Source organism: Felis catus, chromosome C1 (assembly GCF_018350175.1).
Source record: "Felis catus isolate Fca126 chromosome C1, F.catus_Fca126_mat1.0, whole genome shotgun sequence".
NCBI classification, from domain to species: Eukaryota; Metazoa; Chordata; class Mammalia; order Carnivora; family Felidae; genus Felis; species Felis catus.
The window spans coordinates 20,135,803-20,152,808 of NC_058375.1; the positions used below are offsets into that span (position 1 = coordinate 20,135,803).

Genomic DNA, 17,006 nt, shown 5'->3' on the forward strand with positions numbered 1-17,006 from the left:
GGACCAAGTGTCTGCAAATGAGACTTCTGGCACAGTTGCCATAGTTCCCCTGCTGCCTCCAGGCTGTGACTGCTAAGCCTGCACTGCCACCTATTGGTTGAAAATATGAATTACACTCAACCAGTTGCAGGAAGAACCAAAGGAAGCAAACCCCATTATTTCCAACCTCAAGCCACACTCCTTACGAGGTCATGCTGTATACTTAATATTTTTCTTCAAACAACTCACTTTTTGCAATTTCCAAGTAAACTTTTAATGACCAGTATAAATGGAAAACTAGTTAACCCTTGCCCCAAAGGAATAAAACCATAAAATAAATACCACGAAAATAAAACACTCAGATCTGCCAGGGAGCATCACCTGTGGAAACTCAGGCACCGGGCTCACTGCTACAACTGCGAATTTACAAAACCGCACCACCGGAGACTGAGTGTCCGTTCTAGCACAGTCCTGTGCTTGGACGGGAACGACGTCCTGTATGAAGAAATAGGCCTCTTCTAAGGGAAGGTCCCATTCCCTTGTTCTGCCCCAACTCTCTGGACCTAGACGGTTGAGGAAGGCTTGGAGGTCACAAAGAGTAGAAAGTAAACTCTTGTGTTTGTAGCACATCCCATCGTAGCCCGAGTGGGGCCGGTGCTGAATTCCTGGCAACAGCAACCACTGAGGGTGCAGTGAGTGCTCTGCCTGGTTGGGGAGACTGCTCTCGATCTGAGTCAGCAGGGCTGTCCGTGGTCATTGGCGGCTGCCACTTTCTCCAATGCTGGGTTCTGCTTCTTGCTCTGCAGGGCCCAGCTCGCTGCTACAGCTGCATGGTTTCCTGCTCCACTGACTGGTCTGAGGATGCCAGATACTTCTCCTGGACGCCCAGGGTGCTGAGGGAGGGTGTGTCAAGGATGCTGGCACAGGCAAGGGTGGGGAACTGGTCTGGGCAGAATCCGACCTCTACTGATGCCGGCGCGATAGCGACGTCTGGCGGATTCTGCTCCCACCCCTCTCCCTTTCTCACCGTTATAGCTCCAGGCAATAGGCACCCACTGGGTCTGAGAGGCCCCTCAAAACACCCAGACCCCAGCCCCTGGGTGGCTCAGTCGGTTGAGCGTCCGACTTTGCTTCAGGTCATAATCTCACAGTTCGTGGGTTCAAGCCCCACGTCAGGCTCTGTGCTGTCAGCAAAGAGCCCACTTCGGGTCCTCTGTCCCCTTCCCTCTGCCCCTCCCCTACCTCTGCACATGATTCCTCTTTCTCAAAAATACACAAACATTAAACAAACAACCCAGACCCAAATGCTTCTGTATTCGCCTCTTCCCCACATTGCTGAGGATCAAAGGACCAGACGGCACTAACCCTGCAGCTGTGGTAGGTCACGTGCTCTGGAGCCAGACCACTGGGGGTTTAAATCCTGAGTTTGCCACATCCTTTTTTCTCGTCTGTAAGATAAAGTTGTGAGGCTCAAAGAAGACGATACAAAGTGCCTACTATGGCACCTAGTACACAGCAGGTGCTAAGTGTTTCCAACTTCTCTTCTGCCACGGGAGGGAACTCTGGGGAGCTCAAAGATAACAACTAACTTCTGCTTGCGCTCTCTCTTTCTACCTCTCTGGGACAGCAGGGACATGGAGTGGGAAGGATGCCAATCAGACTCACGGAGGAAAAGACTGTGATACTGCTGAGTGAGCCCCGTGAGGCTGGCCGGCCTGAGGTCTGGGTGTGGGTCTGAGGAGGAGATGGCAGGTGGACACGGAAGGATGGCCACCGTGGCTGTTCTACTAGGTGACTCCAGTGAGGTTCACCTAGTAGAAACTGAGGTTCCACAACCAGGGAGACGGAGGTTTGAACTGTCCTTCCAGCACATCCTGGGAGAAGGACCTTAGACCTGTCACTCTCACAGCCCCAACTGCCTCATCTATACGAAGGGACTGAAGGGCGCCTGGGTGGCTCAGCGTCCGACTCTTGGTTTCAGCTCAGCTCATGATCTCACGGTTCTTGAGTTCGAGCCCTGCATCAGTCTCTGCGCTGACAGTGCAGATACCTGGGATACACTCTCTCACTCAAAATAAATGAACTTGAGAAAAAAAAAAAAAAAGAAGGGACCGAATAAAGACTAAATGAGATTTTGCCAGTAGAGTATGTAGTTCACTAAATGATGTTCAGGGTACGGACTTTCTTTCTCATCTCTTAGGGATCCATCCACCAAAACCCACGGCACCCCTACTCAAGCAGACTCTGAACCTGTGCCCCTTCCCCCTCTCTTTTTCTCAAGAAATAATGCCTTGTTCCTGTGCAAGTTGCCCTGAGAATCACTCAGGATGAGTGGAGTCCATCTTGCTTGACATGAAATAACCTCAAACTTGCATTTGGACTCCACCTGGAGTCCACATTCCTGGGCAGGGCACATGGAACCCTGCATCTATTTGACCGTCTGTCTGGCCCTATCACTGCTCTTCAGCCAAAGCCCCGTCCTGCCCACGAGTCGTGCTATTCTACTTGTAACTCCCCAGACGTGCCTTGACCTTGAACCACCATGCCTCTGTATATACTACTCTCTTTGCTTTGAATTCCCTTCCCTCTTAATCAGCCTGGTTAACCCTCACTTTAAGATAACATAATTCCAGCGCCACTGCCTCGATGAAGCTTCCTTGACCCACACGCTCCTCAGGAGAGCTGACGTTTCCCTTCTTTATACCAATCCTTAGTTATCTTTTTATAAAAATGTTTATTTTGAGTGCACTCTGAGCGTGCTGGGGGAGGGACAAAGGGAGAGGGAGCGAGAGAATCCTAAGCAGGCTGTGTGCTGGCAGCACAGAGCCTGATGCGGGACTCGATCCCATGAATCGTGAGACCATGACCTGAGCTGAAACCAAGAGGCAGACGCTCAATTGACTGAGCACCCAGGTGCCCCAATCCTTAACTGTCTTAGATGTGGAATGAAGTTGAACCTTATGAGGATTAGGGTAGGGGGCAGAATCTAAAATCAGCACAAATAGGGGCGCCTGGGTGGCTCAGTCAGTTAAGGGTCCCAACTCTCGATTTCAGCTCAGGTGATAACTTACGGTTCAAGATATCGAACTGAGCTCGGAGCCTGCTTGGGATTCTCTCTCTCTCCTCTCTCTCTGCCCCTCCCCCCACTCTCTCTCTCTCTTTCTCAAAATAAATAAACGCAGAAAAAACTTTTTAATAAAAAATAAAAATAAATAAAATCAGCACAAATGCATACGGTTAAAAATACCTTTGAAAATCCCTTAAATCATCTATCAAAAAGTGTACCGTTTTACAAACAGAACCTTGCATAACACGTACGGATGCATAAAGCAACGCACAGCGTACAACAAAATTCAGGACTACCGAAACTGCCCCTTCATGTTTTTGCTGAGCACCTGCAGTTGAACTTGCCGACATTTTTTTTTTTTTTTTTTTTTTTGAACTTGCCGACATTAACTGCAAGTGTGAGGTAGCAGCTCAACCCCTTCAGTGAGCACTGCGCGCTCTACCGCCATCATTTTATTTACAACCTGTCTGGTTCCCTGCGAGCTTGGGCCGGACACAGATCAGAAGAAGGTACTGGCTGGAATGATCTTCCTCCATACCAAGGGCTCTGGAGCCCCCCTGGTCTCCGGCATGCTGTGTAAGTGTCAAATGTCTGAAACCATCCTAGTGGGCCTGCGCTTCCCTGTCCTGCCTCACCCGCGGCCTCGGTGACCTGAGGGACACCTGCACGTGACCTTAGCTCCATCCCACTGGTCACGAATCCAGCTCCAGTTCCGGAGGTCTAGCTGACAGCTCTGGCTGTCGCACGGTCCCCTCAAACACAGCACATCTGCCAGCGTCCATCCCTCCCATCCAGGTGATAAGCCTGTCCTCCTCCCTTCCTTTTCTTGCCTCACTGACCAACAGAACCGCCCACACGTACCGCTGTATTAGCCAGAAACCTGGGAGTCTAACTTCTGTTCCACCTCCATCTATTCCCATAACCACCCAGTCACCAACGCTGGCGGCCCACCTCCTTTTATCCCCGCTGTACCCTTCTTTCCGTTCTTACTACTAACGTTTCATCTCTTTCCATCTACAGACTGTAAACACTCTTGTGCCTCCGCTCACACCCCTTAAACGCAATTTCTGCACTCGGAGGGCTTTTAAATAACGTACATCTGACCATGTCACACCCTGCACAACCAGGCTATGCTGGTTCCCACCGCCCACCCACAAGCGGAAGTCCACACGCCTCAGCAGGGCATGCCAGCCCCCCACCGTCAGCCCTGCCTACTACCCCTGCACCCCTTCACCCCCCTTTCCCAGTCAGGACAAGAAGCAAACTGAACCCCCCGCATCTCTCCCAAACGACCAATGCTTTTTCATTTCTTTGCATCCGTATTTGCTGCTCCTTCTGATCAGTATCCTCCTTTGTCCTCAGGTACAACCGACACTGAAGCCATCTAAGGGTCCAGCCTTTGCACCCGAGAGACAGTCACCAAGAGCCCAACTGGTCAGCAAGAGATCAGTCGTCTACAGGGGGAGATGTGGCCACTCCCGAGCCTCATGTCTCCCCCTTGGCCGTGGCCTACAGGCTAGAGAGCAAGGATACGTGGAGAAATGGAAATCCGCTCCCACTGCAGCAGACATCATGGCCTCCAGGCTTCGCTGCTCTTGGACCCCGAAGCAGTAGCCATTGGCTTTATCCACAGCCTGTAGGACCCGCTGGACACTCTCCTTGTCCTGGGTGGGGAGGAGAGAAACAGCCTTGTGAGTGAAACAGAGGTATGTGGAACTGAGGACATTTCAAAGTGCCCACAGCCTCCAAACATCCCTTTCAATCTTGCCTCGTGCAGCTTCTGTGCCTGGAGTAGTTCCACCTGTCCCCAGAGGCCTGGCTACATCCCATCTCTCCTGACCACCAACCCACCCAAATCAGAACAGATAAGCTCCTCTATGCACACCCAAAGTCCCCTGGGTCTATCCTACAGCTCTGATTAGAGCTTACTTTTGACAAGTTATTAACTCCTCTGCCTCCCCTATTTGACTGTGTGCCCCATGAGGTCAGGGACTTTTCTGTGGAGGTATCCTCAGTGCCTGGCACAGTACTTAGCTCACTTAGGCACCCAATAAATCTGCATATAATCTACTTGCTCATTCACATAAAAGTAATAAGACCAGTCCATACATCACATGATGGGAAGATCAAAATAATGCACGTACAAGTCCTTAGCATAATGCCTAGTACAGAAAGCCTTCAATAAGTGGTAATTGTTATGATTAACATTGTGGAGTTCACCTTCTCATTTCAGAGGAGAAAAGCATGGCATTAAACAGGGAAGAGATAAGTTTGCTCAAGTCCATGCACAGGGGTTGGGTACTACTTTGCAAAGTCAACACGTAGTTGCCCATCCTAAATGAGGTCGAGAGACCTATCTTTAGCTTTGGTCAAGTCCCTTGATGGTGACTTTCCGATATCACCCATTTTCACATGGATGAAGGAACATGTGGAGAAAACCCAGCAATACAGAATAGACAGGGCCAAAGTTTGGTCTATTCTCTTTATTGGAATCCTGCCCATGACAGCCACTGGTCCTAAAACCAAGAGGACTGAATGACAGCTGGACTCAGGACAAAGACCACTGTTTGGGCCTTCCGAGCCTCCTGTACCCTTGCTTGGTGAAGTTCCAGGCACTGTCAGAGCCTACAGGCAAGGGAAGAGGCCTCTTAGTCCCGAGTACCTGAATGTTGAGAGGGATGAAGGAGACCAGACTGTAGTCTTCAATGAGCTGCACCAGTTTCTCATTGAGCTGACGGTAGTGGCGGAAGAAAGGGTCAGAAGCCAGGTGGTCGAGCAGGTAGGAGAGGTCTAGGACCTCGGTGTAGTAGTCCAGGTTGAAGGCTAAGGAGAGAAACTGGTGTTCAGGAGCAATTGGCATCAGGCTAAAAGACCCAAGGACAGGAACCACATTTCCTTTCCTTCTTCCTTCTGTCTTCATTCCCTCATTCATTCATTCAACAAATATTTGTCGAGGCAGTGAAATGAAGTTACTAAGAAAAAAATACTTGGTTTTACCCATTGGTTCTGCCACGTAGTAGCTATACAGGACTGCTGTGAGGACTAAATGCTATAAATCCCAATGTCTGGTACAGAGAAGCACTTGCTCAATGGTAACAACGGTATCGAATGTGTACCCAGAACAGCGCTTGGTCCGTGCCACATGGAGCTCACAGTCAGGTAGTAGCCCCAGGACCCAGCACACGCACTATAAGGATTGTAGCAGGGTGCTTCTTGGATAAATCACTTTCCCTTCTGGGCCAGTTCCTTCTTAATGTAAAATGAGGACATCAGACTAGATGACGCGGAGTTCTATGAATACAAACTTCCTCTAAGAAAAGGGAATTGGGCCTCCCTGCACTGTCCATTTCTGCCAAAAAACTCAAGTCAGTTGGGCTACTCTATTGGTCTGGCCCACAGTGAGCTAAGGCAATCAGGCTGTTGGAGACTGACTGACCCACTCCCTGCATTCTGGCTCCTGTGTTCTAATCAGAAACTGACATCCCTCTGCCTGCAAGGAATAATGTCCTGGGCATTCCAACAAACTTCTTGGATTGCCTGATAGGTACATTTCTCCCCAGGAATTAAGCAGTTTGAGCCAGGTGCATGTGGGTTTAGATTTCATCTCAGCTAACACATCAGCTGTGTGATTGACCTTGGGCTATTCATGTAATGTCTCTGGGCCTCAATGGCCTCATCTGGTTTGCACAACAGTCTTTTGTAAGGATGACTGGCCAGAGTCAGAGCTAGAAAGGTCAGGGATCACCATGTAGCCATCTGGGGCCATGAAGGGTGAGGAGAGGGGCTCAGGAAGACTGCAAATCTGGGCATTGATAAAATAGGGCTTCTGGGCTTAACAAGAGATGGACCAGGACTCTGAGCTGAGGTAGCCCCTCCAAGGTGCTGACATCCCTCCATGTCCTGACTGAGAGCCAGTAGGCCTCCCTGGACAATGCCCTGACACTTTGTGACCCCACGATCCCAACAACCTTTCTTCCTGTTCCCTGCTGGTCATTTCAGTTTTTGTTCTCTAGGTTCCTCTGTGCCTGGAGATGCTATTTAGGGAGCTGATGCCCCCAGCTCAGGAGAGCACTAATTGTGCAGGAAAAAAATGCTGGCCATGAGGCCCCTAGGCAACTCTCCTGCCTTGTGCCAGCCTGCTTCTCCCTCAATCTTTCCCACCCTGACAAAGGTGCTTCTATTTGTCCACTGGCTCAGTTGGAAACCTGACAGCTAGCCTTAAAAAAAAAAAAAATTATTTACTTATTTATTTTCAGACAGAGCATATGTGAGTAGGGAAGATGGGCAGAGGGAAAGAGAAAATCCCAAGCAGGCTCCATGCTTAGGGCGGAGCCTGATGAAGGGCTCCATCCCATGACCCCGAGATCGTGACCTGAGCCGAAATCAAGAGTCGGACACTTAACCAACTGAGCCACCCAGGCACCCCTGAAGTCATCCTTAATTCCTCAGTCTCCACATCCAACCCACCAAGAGACCCTGTTTCTTGAGTAAGTTCTGGATCGATCCATTTCCCTCCATTCCCACCACCACTGCTTAGGCTGCTGCAAAAAACCTCCTCAACATCTCTGCATTCTTGCTCATTCTCATTCGTTCTCCACAAAACAGCCACAATGATGTTCTTAATTCGTGCTATTTCCTTGCCTAATATTCATCACTGGCTTTCCCCAGTGTTTCAACAGTACAGGTTCTAGCCCTGGCCCCCCTCTCTGACCTCATTTCCTACCACCCTTCCCCTACTGCTACCTCAACTACTCTGGGCCTCCTCCCCTCCCCCCACTTTTTCTTTATACACAAAAAAACTCCTTCCCTTAGGGCCTTTCCTCCTACTGGTCCCTCTGCCTAGAACAGTTCAGCCTTGGCTGGCTCCTTCTCACCATTCAGATCTCATCCTCAAATAGCGCTGCTCATTCAACTCACTCCCAACCATTCACTTTAATTCCTTTGCAGTGTACATATCCCCATCTATAGCTCTCTTGTCCCCCAAATCCAGAACAATATCTAGCATACAGAGTGTGCACAAAATAAACAGGAGTCAGGACCTGGAGGCAGCTCCCTGCAGCTGAGATGTTTCATTCCCTACTCCTTGGCTGCCCAGAACAGGAGCTCTCACCCAACTTCCCATAGTGCTCAATGAGGTCCATCTTGGAGAGCAGGTTGACATGGGGCAGCTCCACATGTAGCATCGTGGCCAGAGAAGTACACAGTACCGAAATGAACTTGGCCGGGTCTGTGCAGTAATGAGAATCCACCAGGTGGACAGCAGTCAGCTGGAAGGAGAGGAAGAGACGGGGTGAGTGGCCTGGGAAGGCAGGAAACATCGGGGCCTATGTCTTTCTCAAGAGACTGAGGACTTCTGCAGACAGAGTACAAACCTTCCCCATTAGTTCCTCCTGCTTCTGCTCCATTCTAATAGCCACACTCATTTCCTTCTGCCAGGAGATATGGGGCATTATTCCTTACAAGATGCCTTGCACCAAGTCTCCCGGTGGGCAACTAGTTCCATTCTGACTACATCTGCCTCTATTTCATTTACTTTTGCCCACCAAGTCACAACAGCAATCACCATGCCACTTTCTACATAACCCTTTCCATACTTCTAACAACCCCAAATTGGGTGCTAGTACATCCATTGTGCAGATGAGAAAACTGAGGTTCAGAGAGAGAAACTGACTTACCCAGGACCACACAGCGAGTCAGTGGCAGAGCCTGAATTCGAACTCACACCAGTTTTACTCCAAAGCGACTCGGCCCCTACCTCGCTGTGTGACATGGGGGCGTGGCATCTGTCCTCCCTGTCTCAGTTCCTCCATCTGCAAAAGAAGCCTGCTCGACCCAAGACGCACCCTGAGGTCCCAATGCGCCATCTGGGAGAAGATGCTACGCAGAGCGCCGTGGTGCGTGCAGAGCTCCACCTGGCCTGGGCAGTCGAAGAGGAAGTAGTGGCCGCGTAGGGGATCTAGCTTGGCGCGCAGCCAGTCCAGGTTGGCCTCCAGGTACTCCATGCAGTAGAGCAGGCCGCCGTTGGGCCCCAGCCGCAGCGCGTCCATCACGTCGCCCAGCCCCACCAGCTCGCCCACGTCCACAGCGCACTCGTACGGCAGCCCCTCGTTGGCCGGGTCCAGGTTCACCACCGCCACGCGCCGGCCCAGCGCGCGCAGGAACTCACTCATGCCCAGGCAGTATGTGGTCTTCCCCGAACCAGGCGGGCCGATCACCGCCTGCCCAAAGGCCGTGGTCGGGGCGGCCCCCGCCATAGGCTGCACGCAGCCCCGTACGGAGCAGGTAGTTCGGCTGAGACACAAGCCGAAGGCTACGGGATCCCCGACGTACACTTCGGCCCCGGGGTAGCCGAAGGAGGAACCGCAGACACCCGCGCAGTGTAAGGGGACCGGCGCCCGACTTCCGGACGACGTCGGAAACGACGGGAGCCCCGAGAGGAAGTCCCGCCCCCAGGATGACGGCGCGGCGTGACGCCTAGGGGCGTGGCGACGCGGAGCGTTTCCCCTCCGGGTTTGGGCTCCGCTAGCGGGTTTGGGGTGGTGGGGGCAACTCTAGCCCAGATTTTCCCGACCTTCCCCCCGCCCAAATTGGAAGATAAAGAGAAATCTGGTAGTAAACTTCTTTATTCTCCCGTTAGGTCACAGACCCGGGCCACCTTCCCGCGACCTTTCCGTTGTCGGCTCCCAGCCAGTCACGGGTGGAGGCGGTGGAGGGCCCGCCCCGAGATCGTCCCTTCCCAAGCACCGCGGGTCCTCTCCTCTTCCAGGCCCGTTTCCCCCTCTTTCTGACCTTTACAGTGAACCCCCCGCTCAGCGAAGGTTGTGCTGACAACTTCAGTCAATCCAACTGTTCAAGGTACTGGAGGAGGCAACATGGGCAAGCCCAAACAGGGACTGGGGTTAGGAGACCACTGAGGTCATTCAGCCCTAATATTAAAAGAGGACAGGGGGCTTTTGGTAAAAATGTCCTTGAGGTAGATAGGGCGCCAGAAGGCAAGTTCAGAACAGAACACTGTGAACAAGCTGCGCAGATTACTGGTCCCAGAGTTCCTTCGGCTGTGGTGGGACATAAGGCCAAGGCAGAGGGCTGCGACTGGTGCAGTTATGAGTGACACTAAGGAAGGCCCGAACCTGTCACTCATGCTCTGAGGGGTTGTCCAAGGCACAGCTGGAACTCCTCACAAATGCCACGTCTGCCCGAAACTTCATGCTGGTGGGTGGCTGGCGTCGGAGCAGCGACTCCCCTTGGTCTTGGGGTAGGGGCTCATCATAGATGGTGGAGATGAGCCCCAAGCCAGTTCCACGGGGTCTCTTCAGTTGCCCAAATGGCTGTAGCTTCTCTCCGTGGTACCTGCATTAAAAAGGGTTCAAACTGAGAGGCCTGCTCTCAAACTCCAATAAAGGGTTGGGAAAAGACAGAGAAGTAGCTACTACACGTCTGGTTTGTCCCAAAGATCGAGCCTTTAAATTTGGATCTTTGCTTTTCAGTCCTCTTATCTCTCCATCGACAGTGCCAGCAACCAGAGGTCTCACATATTGCCTTCATTTTAAATAATACATAGAGTTTAGAACAAACGGTCACCATTCTGTGACTTACAGGCACTCCCTAACAGCAATCAAGTCCAAACTCCTCAGACCAGGGGGTATGACTTCCACAGGAGATCAGTGATCCTATCAAGCCTTAGAGCTTGGTCTAAAAAATTAATAGTGCCAGACCTACCTTTTCCTTCTAATTCTGCTTTGAAGCTCAACCCTAGGAGTCTCCAATACCCTTCCAAAACCAGACGGAAGGGGGGAAACCAGGGTACAGATGAAAGCCTAGCTTGGGCCCCCAGGAAAGTCTCTTGGCCATACTCACCCCAATCCACGCTTGCATCTAGGGTGCTGGCCATCACTATCCAGGGCCTCAGGCACCCCTGAACACCGGCTGCCCAGACCCTTGCCCTCAGCCCAGCCCTGCTGCTCCATCACCTTCCGTCCAATGCCCTGTGGAGGGAAGGGCAAAGACTCAAGAGATGGGGCTGTGGGGCAGGGGGGTGGGGGTGGCAGAAAGAATGGAGACAGAGAAGGAAAAGAGAGGGGTCGATGGGCTAGACACAGTGCTTACCTTGGTGTGGCGCTCAAAGGTGCCCACTTGGCATTTGATCACAGAGCCATCCTCCTGGCCATCACGGAGTCTCCGTTCCAGACGCATTTGGACAGAGTCTCGGGCATCCTTGTCTCCACCATCTGAGGAAGCAGAGCTCAGTTTGTAGAAGGGTCTCTCTCAGCAGAAAGGGGGAAAATCAGGTTTCTAGGACCTCCTCACAAGATTTGCATATTCATCTTTATGGTGTTTTATTACTTTACTATGATCTCTCTCATTAGACTGGAGGCTCACCAAAAGTAGGAACCCTGGCTTTCCTATCTTCCAGATGAGGAAACTGGTACAGAAAAGTCACCGAGCCATGAGATGAGAAACAGAATTCGAACTCAGGTCTTCTCCTCCTACCCCAACCTCTCCCAGGTCATTTTTGACTCCAGAATCTAAATTCTCTCCTTTTTAAAAAATCTTTGTTGTTGTTTATTTTTGAGAGAGAGATTGAGAGAGCGAGTGGGGAGGGGCAGAGAGAGGGAGACAATCCAAAGAGGGCTCCACACTGACAGCAGAGAGCCCCATGTGGGGCTTGGAACTCACAAACCACAAGATCACAACCTGAGCCAAAGTCGGACACTTAAGCAACGGAGCCACCCAGGCACCCCTCCAGAATCTAAATTCTCAACCAGAGCCTGAACACCTCAACCTCCCATTCTACCAGGGTCTGCCCATCAGAACCAGAGCCTCCTGAGGGCTGACCCCACATGTCCTTCCTCTACAAAGGAAAAGGGCTCTGCCCACAACCAGCACTTAATGCACACAACTAGAGATGATTTAAGAGAGGAACGCTCTCAGTGGGCTACCCCAGGGGAACTGGTCCTGTCTCGGCCTCTGCTAAGCAAGCCCTAGCAGAGTGTCCTTGCAAGGTCAGGGCACCAGTTCCACCTCCCCATACTGTAATCCCTGGCCCAGTACCTCTGTCGTAGTATACACTCATGTCCACATCCCAGTCATCGGCTGTCTGTTCATCAAAGTCTGCAAATAAAAAGCATCAAAGAGAGTAAACTAAGGATTCGCAGTTCTGTTGAGAGTTAAATCTAGACTTAGACATATGTTCTAGAACTTGGGGCTCTTTTTTTAAATGTTTATTTATTTTGAGAGAGAGCAAGAGTGAGTGCACACGAGTGGGGCAGAGAGGTGGGGGGAGAGGGGGAGACAGAGAAAGAGAGAGAGACAGAGAGAGAGAGAGAGAGAGAGAGAGAGAGAGAGAGAGAGAGAGAGAGAATATATCCCAAGCAGGCGCCACACTGACACAGGGCTCGATCCCATGAAGTATGAGATCACAACCTGAGCTGAAATCAAGAATCAGATGCTCAACCGACTGAGCCACTCAGATGCCCTTAGAACTTGGGGCTTTTGATTATATTTTAAAATATCTCCGCTGGGGGGCATTCAGAATTTGCAGGGGCGGAGGGCATTTTTTCCTCATTCCACTAATCCGCCACCCCCAAAAAGGATGACTGGCCTCTCACACACAATCAAGGTAAGTCTCTTCTCTAGCCCCATATTTGGCCTCCTTGCCAGAGAATCCCCGTGTGGAATGGAGAGCCCTGAGTGGATGCAGCAGAGATCACTCCTGCCCTTGCCTGGATGCCAGCATTACCTCCTTCCTCCTCCTGCCAGAACTGGGCATCAGTGTAGAATACCAGGCCGGAGCCGCCCTTCTCCCACTTGAGCTCGATTTCCTCCTCAAAGAGCCGCTCGGTGGTACGTTCCTGCCTGGTCACATCTTCATGCAGTGCCTCATGACGCTCCCACTCCTCACCGCGGTCATCGTCCTTGGAGAAGGTGGACAGAGGTGATCTGTCTGTTCAGCATCCTGACCTCATGCCCACAAGGAGGGCAGCTCAGAGCACGGCAGGCTCCATTCCTCCAAATTTCTCTTAGAAGCAGCACACATTTGGTCCTTGGAGCCTTGCCCAACACATCTCTCCATCCCGTGTCACAACACTTGGTGCCTTCCCCCAAGCCCAACTCACTCTTATCCCTGTGCTTCTGGCCATGCTGTTCCCCCTGCTGGGACTATCTGCCCTCCTCTCCCACCACTTTCTCTTCAACTGGTGAATCCTCATCCCTCAAGTTCTACAGCCCACGTGAAGCCCCCACACTGAGGCCACAGCACTCTCGCTCATCTCCAAACTCCTCAGTTTGGAGGTAATCGGTACACGCAGTTTAGGCCTCTATACGTTATGTCGTAAAGAAAAAAGGGACAATAAGTAATACCTATTGTCTACTGTGCGTCAGGCCCTTCTCATAACTTAGCTCCTTTAATCACCCCAACAGCCCTGTGAGGTTGAGTACCATCATTCCCATGCTACTGATGAGGAAACCTGGGTCCAGAGGAGTAAGGTGATTTGCCCAAGATAGTACACGGAGAGTGGCAGAGCCAGCATTCAAACCCACGTGGCTACACCATACAGCCTTTCCAGATGCTGCTTTTTTCTTTTCAGGCAATATTAAGGCTCTTCCAGGGCAGGAAATGGATCCTGGAATGTCTCTGGAATCCTGCGCTAGCCTATGTGTACAACTGCTTGCCTAGACTTGCAGAATGATAGGATGACTCCTGGCTTGAAATCTTGGGGGCTCCTGTCCTAGTTAAACTCCAAGAAGCCTCAGGAATCACTGCTGCAGAGCAGGCGCTGGGAAAAGTCCAGAGAGTACTACACTAAGGATGTGGTACAGATGTTAGCAGCTCTGGGCTGGCGGTTGGAAGACACAGATGAATTATTGTTTCACCTAGAGTATGCACACGCACAAAGTTTCCCCCCAAAGCACACCTTTCCTAATTTTATGGATGAACACCCAAATCTGGAGAAAGAGGCAGAAGAAATGTCTATCGCACATGATAAAAAATGAGAGTGAAAGCTGGTGTTCAAGCCACAGACTCAAGGTCAGAAAATAGATGTGATTTCTCAGCCACGTAATAAAAGCACACAGAGGTTAGACAAGCAGCAAAGGGGACCAAGTTCACATCCCACATCTGCCTCTAATTCCTTAGATGATTTTACTTCTTGGTGGGTACGTTTTCATCTATGAAGAGGACCCTCCTTACATTCCTTCTAGAGAATGCAAAGAAGGTCCCTTTGAGAATCTTCCGATAAGCTCTGGCCTCTCTCCTCAAAGAAATGCGTATTTGCACGTGCAAATGCAGTTTTATAGTTTTATATTTAATTGCAGGGAGTTCTAACTCTTTGGAATTCTCCTGAGAACCACCCACCCCCACCCCACCCCACCGCCAGGTTTAGAACTATTGTAATACACAATTGAAGAGTGGTAGTATCTTGATGGCCGAGCCTCTCTAAGCTGCCAGCAAAGAAAGGGTAGCTCACTCTACTCACGTCATCTGAGCGTGACTCTTCTTCCTCCTCCTTTTCCCCTTCCTCCTCTGGCTCTCCATAGGAGGTGGCTGGTATGTCCCCCAGGCAGCTTCCTTGGGGTATTTCCTCGCCTTCGGCGGTATACACAAGGTCTTCCTGCTCCACAGTCTCTGAGTCCTCATACTTGAAGGGTACGTTGCCATAGCGCCGGGAAGAACCTGTCTTGGGAAACTGGAGCTGCAGCTGGGTGATGATCCGAGGGGGTAGGCGGCAGGCCCGGATCAATTCCAAAAAGACCCGCAGAGGAGTCCCCACATTTCCATTGGGCATCAGCACTGGCGGGTTCAGCTCTGGCAGTTGCCTCAGGTCAGCCAGAGTAAAGGCTTCACTCTGAGCTTTCCGACTCTGCAGCTCCTTGCGGGTTTTGAAAGGAAAGGGGCCGAAACCTTGGAAAGCAGAAGAAAGCATGGCTCTTGAAACCTCGAAGCCTCCAGCAACACTTGAGCCAGAAATTGGCTCAGATCTTTTAGCCTAATGCTGTTCCTCCCTTTCATACTTTTCTTTTTTTTTTTTTAATTTTTTTTTTTCAACATTTATTTATTTTTGGGACAGAGAGAGACAGAGCATGAATGGGGGAGGGGCAGAGAGAGAGGGAGACACAGAGTCGGAAACAGGCTCCAGGCTCTGAGCCATCAGCCCAGAGCCTGACGCGGGGCTCGAACTCATGGACCGCGAGATCGTGACCTGGCTGAAGTCAGACGCTTAACCGACTGTGCCACCCAGGCGCCCCCCTTTCATACTTTTCCAGAGTAACTTCCTCCATTTCCTGACCAGAACCACCTAACAATTTCATGCCATTTCTCATCACCTTGGCTGAGCACACAAGTTTTCTTTTAGATCTGGTTCCTGTCGACTTTTTGATTCTCAACTGCCACCAACCCCCACTCCCTGTGCATCCTCAAACCATGTGCTTCAACCATACCAAACAACTTAACATGCCCTGAAAGTTCCATGGACTTTCACATCTCTGTCTGTGTCTCTGCAAGTGCCATTTAGTTTGAACACCGTTCCTTCCCACAAACTCCTGTTTATCTTTCAGATCCAGAGGAAAAGCCACATTTCCTGATCCCTCTAGGAGATCAGTTTTTCCCTCCTCTGTCATCTCACACTTGCTGATACAGAGCATAGGCTCTGGGTCAATATGCCTGGGTTTGTACTGTGACCCTGCCACTTCCTAGCTCTGTAACCTTGGGCACGTAACACACCTTCTGTATCCCTCAGTATCCTTACCTATAAAATGGGTAACAATAGCTCCTACCTTATAGGATTGTTGTGAGGAGTCAATAAGGAAATGAAAGGCTTAGAACAATACCTAGTAAGCACACAGGAAGTGCTCAGCAAATGTTAACAATTAGAATGCCATCTCTGTGACAGTTACTTTTTTACAGATCTGTTTTCCTCTCTGAATCCTGAGCACAGACTATGTCTGTTTTCTGCACAGCAGCGAGAATCACACTGGGTGAGTACAAAAGCTAGATGTGTCGAATAAATGAATTAGAGAACTCTGCGCTGTTCCCTGCCACCCATCAAAGTGACTTCCAGAGCTGTCCAGAGAAAAGAGATTGTCTTTTCATTTGCATCTTGCCAAGAGAGGGCTGGGTAGGAAGCAACAAAAAAATGTAATGAAGACAATAAGTGAATTAGAAGCCTCGTTTCCCTTTTTTCCTTCTGTGTCGGTGCAATATCGACCTCTCAGAGAGCAAAAAAAAAAAAAAAAAAAAAAAAAAAAAAGGTCTCAGAAGAAATGTAATAAACTGGAAAAAGAAGCATCATCCCAATAGGCCTCTTTCCGTACCCTCCCCCCACGACCTCCACCCCTAAACTTAACATGGCGTTGAGCCTGAAGCTCTGTCCGGCAATGACCTAAACTCTTAAAGAGCCTGATAATCAGAGACCTGACTTATCCCCTCATGAAAGGTGTCTCTGTTCCAGGGCCGGTAGGCTTAGTCTATTATCTTCCCCATCCGTACCTGATGCCTCAGTAGGTAGCCGAAGTCTGCGGATGTAACAACGACCCGGCAACCAAGTCCCCTGAGTATCCAGCCACCGGCGGCCGGAGTACATGCGAAGAAGCTGCTGGGCCTGAGCTGTCCCCCGTACCGAGATGACGCAGCAGCAGGTGCGGGTCTGGGCGGGAGCAGAGTCCGGAGGGGAAAGAGTGCGAGCATCGGTGACTGAAGTCTGGGCGAGAACCTGGCCGATAGGAGTTGGGGCAGTGTCGGGAGAAGCCTGGGAAGGAGCCCGCTCAGGCCGATGCCGGTAGTGGAAACACAGGAAACCACAGCCACGCTGTTCTCGGAACTGGCTAAAGTAGTTCCGGAGATGGGCAGAGCGCAAACCCGAGGGAATGCCGCTCACTATTAAGTAGACTGTGGCCTCCTCCTCCGCCTCGCTGGGCACCGCCATCTTGCGTTGTCACATGATCGGCTGTTTCCAACTCTCGCGAG

At 50.9% G+C, this 17,006-nt stretch overlaps 2 protein-coding genes across 2 annotated transcripts; both read right to left on the minus strand.

The window, feature by feature from the left end:
• Positions 1–228: 228 nt before the first annotated feature.
• Positions 229–9,468, minus strand: GPN2 (GPN-loop GTPase 2). The gene is made up of 5 exons (XM_003989695.6): positions 8,890–9,468; positions 8,157–8,313; positions 5,709–5,869; positions 4,580–4,710; positions 229–872 (listed from the first exon to the last, which is right to left on the minus strand). Exons 1-5 carry the CDS (start codon positions 9,298–9,300, stop codon positions 800–802), a joined length of 933 nt encoding a protein of 310 aa, XP_003989744.2. The 5' UTR covers positions 9,301–9,468; the 3' UTR covers positions 229–799.
• Positions 9,469–9,651: 183 nt separating this feature from the next.
• Positions 9,652–17,006, minus strand: GPATCH3 (G-patch domain containing 3). Its single transcript, XM_003989745.5, has 7 exons — positions 16,530–17,006; positions 14,521–14,945; positions 12,786–12,960; positions 12,098–12,157; positions 11,153–11,274; positions 10,904–11,031; positions 9,652–10,396 (listed from the first exon to the last, which is right to left on the minus strand). The coding sequence occupies exons 1-7, from the start codon at positions 16,963–16,965 to the stop codon at positions 10,180–10,182; spliced, it is 1,563 nt and encodes a 520-aa protein (XP_003989794.3). The 5' UTR covers positions 16,966–17,006; the 3' UTR covers positions 9,652–10,179.

Bases quoted from the DNA above. Each gene is read 5' to 3' on its own strand.
- GPN2 (XM_003989695.6), bottom strand. From the start codon at position 9,300: ATGGCGGGGGCCGCCCCGACCACGGCCTTTGGGCAGGCGGTGATCGGC. The intron at 8,314-8,889 runs GTGCGTCTTGGG...CTCTCCTTCCAG, and splicing joins TGGCGCATTGGGACCTCAGG to CTGACTGCTGTCCACCTGGT. The intron at 5,870-8,156 runs GTGAGAGCTCCT...TTCTCTCCTTAG, and splicing joins TGAGCACTATGGGAAGTTGG to CCTTCAACCTGGACTACTAC.
- GPATCH3 (XM_003989745.5), bottom strand. From the start codon at position 16,965: ATGGCGGTGCCCAGCGAGGCGGAGGAGGAGGCCACAGTCTACTTAATA. The intron at 12,961-14,520 runs GTGAGTAGAGTG...ACCTTCTCCAAG, and splicing joins AAGAGTCACGCTCAGATGAC to GACGATGACCGCGGTGAGGA. The intron at 12,158-12,785 runs GTAATGCTGGCA...TTTTATTTGCAG, and splicing joins CTGGCAGGAGGAGGAAGGAG to ACTTTGATGAACAGACAGCC.